Raw genomic sequence first — 2,747 nt, 5'->3', positions numbered from 1 at the left:
GGTGCTGCCGCACCATCGGGTGCTTAAATCAGACGTCCCATGGCACCACGGGGAAAGCTTTGCTGTGTGAAAACCGCCCTGGGCAGCTCCAGCACATCCCGGCTCACACTGTTCGCCTTTCCAGAGCAGTTTTCTGTTGCTTTTTGTCCTTTTTTTTCTCTGTACATGGCAGGGACCTCCTTGTGGCCAAGACCCCTTGAGCTTTTTCAGCTCTCAAACACCGTCCTCATCCTCATTGATGGGTGCGGAGAAGGGGAAGACGTCCTGCAGGAGGTTGGTGACGAAGCAGGGCATCTCCTTGCACCCCTCGTAGGTGCCCCTGGCCTGGCAGTTGAAGGCCACCTCCCCGGTGACGCGGGTCAGGAGGCGGTGCAGGGACAGGTGACGCTGCTCGCCCCGCAGGGCCTGCAGCACGGCCTGCAGGAACATGGACCCGCTGGGCCTGAGGAAGGCCACGTAACCTGGGGGAAAGGGAGCACGCAGCATTTCTGGTAACCCAAAGTCTGATGTGTTCCTGCTGGGAGGTGCTCAGTGAAGGTCTCACCCTGTGGGCTCCTGAGGAGACTGAGGGGAGACCTTATCGCTCTTTACAGCTCCTGAAAGAAGGGGGTAGAGAGGTGGGTGTTGTCTCTTCTCCCATGTAACCAGTGATAGGACAAGGGGAAATGGCCTCAAGTTGCACCAGGGGAGGGTTAGGTTGGATATTGGGAAAAATTTCTTGACTGCAAGAGTGGTCAAGCACTGGAAGGGGCTGCCCAAGGAGGTGGTGGAGTCCCCATCCCTGGAGGGGTTCAAGAAGCGTGTGGATGTGGCACTTGGGGCCATGGTTTAGTGGGCATGGTGGGGTTGGGTTGAGGTTGGACTGGATGATCTTGGAGATCTCTTCCAACCTCAATTTTTCTGTGAAGGAGCGCGGCGTTGGCTCCACCATGGCCATGCGATGGCTGCCTTGCCCAGAGGAGATGGTTTTGGTGGGTGCTGGTGTCAGGGGCTGTCCCTTACCCGGGCTGCAGGCGAACATCACCACGGTTTGGGGAGGCATGGACAGGAATTCGGTGAAGCCGTCCGGCTCACACTGTGTCCCTGCGCTGTCGCACTCCACCAGCACCCCCGGGTCGAGCTGTGCACCCCTGCAGGCCTGTGGAGAGCGGCTGTCATGGCCTCCCCCACTCTGCTCCCGGCCTTTTGCCATCTCCAGCTCAAGCCCAAAGCTCCTTCGGGCTCCCTGTGGACCTGCACCCCCTCCCAAAGCCAATTCCCCAAATCCCACAGCCCCACATGGTTCCTCTCCCGCCTCCATCCTCACCCATTGCATACCCAAGCCTCTCCTCTCCCCGAGCCATGGCTCCCTCCTCTCTCCCCTGAGCATTTCTTGCCAGCCTGGTTCTGCTCCTCTGTGCATTTACCGGCTGCACGTGTGAACCCAGAAACCCTGGGCTTTCCCAGAAGTATCAGGAAAGCGCTGGCAGAGGTTCCCTTTGGTTCCTCCACTCTACCTGAAGGTTTGCTTGGGTTGTTTTGCAGGGGCAGGCTGGGAAGGCGCTGGAGAGGAACTGGTGCTGCTGGGGCCGCGTTTCACCCCTACCCAGTGCCACCTCTGCTGGGACCAGAGCAGATGGCAGCGGTGGCATCTCCCATCATAGCAGGGAGCATCCCCTCTCCCATGCAACCTCCTCCCAAAATCCAGGGTAACTCCTTACTCGAGATGTGGCCATGATGCCCTGGCCAGTGGCCACCAGGAGCCGTGGCGATGCCAAGGGGAAGGAGCCCAGGCTTTGAGGGTCACCGAGAGCCGTGGTGATGCCGAGGGGCAGCAGCCCCAGCTCTGAGGAGCCCCAGCCCTGCGCTGTTTGCCCTATGAGGCCAGCATTGACCAGCACGAGCGTTGCTCCGGGTTTTTTGGCTGCTCCGGGGCCGTCCCTGCTCCCTGAGCAGCAGCCAAGCCCTTTGGGCAGGAGGAAGCGAATGCCACAGGCGATTTGTGCTGCTCACAGCGGGGAAGGTGGCTGCGTGTTTGGCACCCATCCTGGGCTATTTATTCAGTGCCATAATTCCCTGTGGCAGAGCAGCCTCAGGGCTTTATCCCTGCCAGGGCCTGTTCACAACTTCCCTGTTTCCCTGACGGGAGCTTTATTTTATTCCCTGTTTGTTCACCAGTTCCCAACCAAGCTTCTCCCAGTCCTGCCCCAGGGGTTTGCTGTGCCCGAATGTCCCGGTGATGGGGTCTGAGGGTGGTATTTACTGGTTCCTCCATATCCCAGTGCTGCCTGGGGGGAATATTTGATCCCAGCAATACCACGGATTGCGGCAAACATTTGGGTTTCAGCCCAGGGAATCCCAAGGGTGTGAAGCACCGGGAGAAACACCCCAGTCTGGAGATACTGGGAAGAGCCCGGAGAAGGGACACGGGGATGGGTGAGGCTGGGACAGCAAAGAACCCTTGAAATCAGTGAAAAGAGAGGGATTGTGGTGGGAGGTGATGGAAGGATTGAGCTCACACCAAAACCTACAGACTTAGACCCACCCCAGTCTTCAGCCTCGTGCCTCTGCGGGTCTAACTCTGCACAAACTCAGCCAGAAAGGGCTCAAGTTATCACCCAGCAGCCGCATTACCTGGATAAAGAAGATTTTGGGTATTTTGCTGAGCACCGGGCACTCCCCCGAGGACAAAACCTGGAAAATCCAGGTCAGTTTAAGCGGCTCCGAGTCGCAGCCGAACACGACCCCCTCGTCCCCGTGGCTGGAGA

General features: G+C 58.8%; 1 protein-coding gene across 1 annotated transcript; it reads right to left on the bottom strand.

The window, feature by feature from the left end:
• Positions 1-213: 213 nt before the first annotated feature.
• Positions 214-2,742, bottom strand: LOC104544183 (caspase-3-like; the record flags this gene model as incomplete). The annotated part of the gene is made up of 3 exons (XM_010188981.1): positions 214-461; positions 1,003-1,138; positions 2,614-2,742. Coding segments are annotated over 3 exons (513 nt in total), but the record flags the coding sequence as incomplete, so codon positions are not given.
• Positions 2,743-2,747: the final 5 nt, after the last annotated feature.

Source organism: Mesitornis unicolor, unplaced genomic scaffold (assembly GCF_000695765.1).
Source record: "Mesitornis unicolor isolate BGI_N332 unplaced genomic scaffold, ASM69576v1 scaffold47677, whole genome shotgun sequence".
In the NCBI taxonomy this organism is placed as follows: domain Eukaryota; kingdom Metazoa; phylum Chordata; class Aves; order Mesitornithiformes; family Mesitornithidae; genus Mesitornis; species Mesitornis unicolor.
Note: the sequence above shows the minus strand (reverse complement) of the source record. Positions and strands in the feature narration are given on the sequence as shown.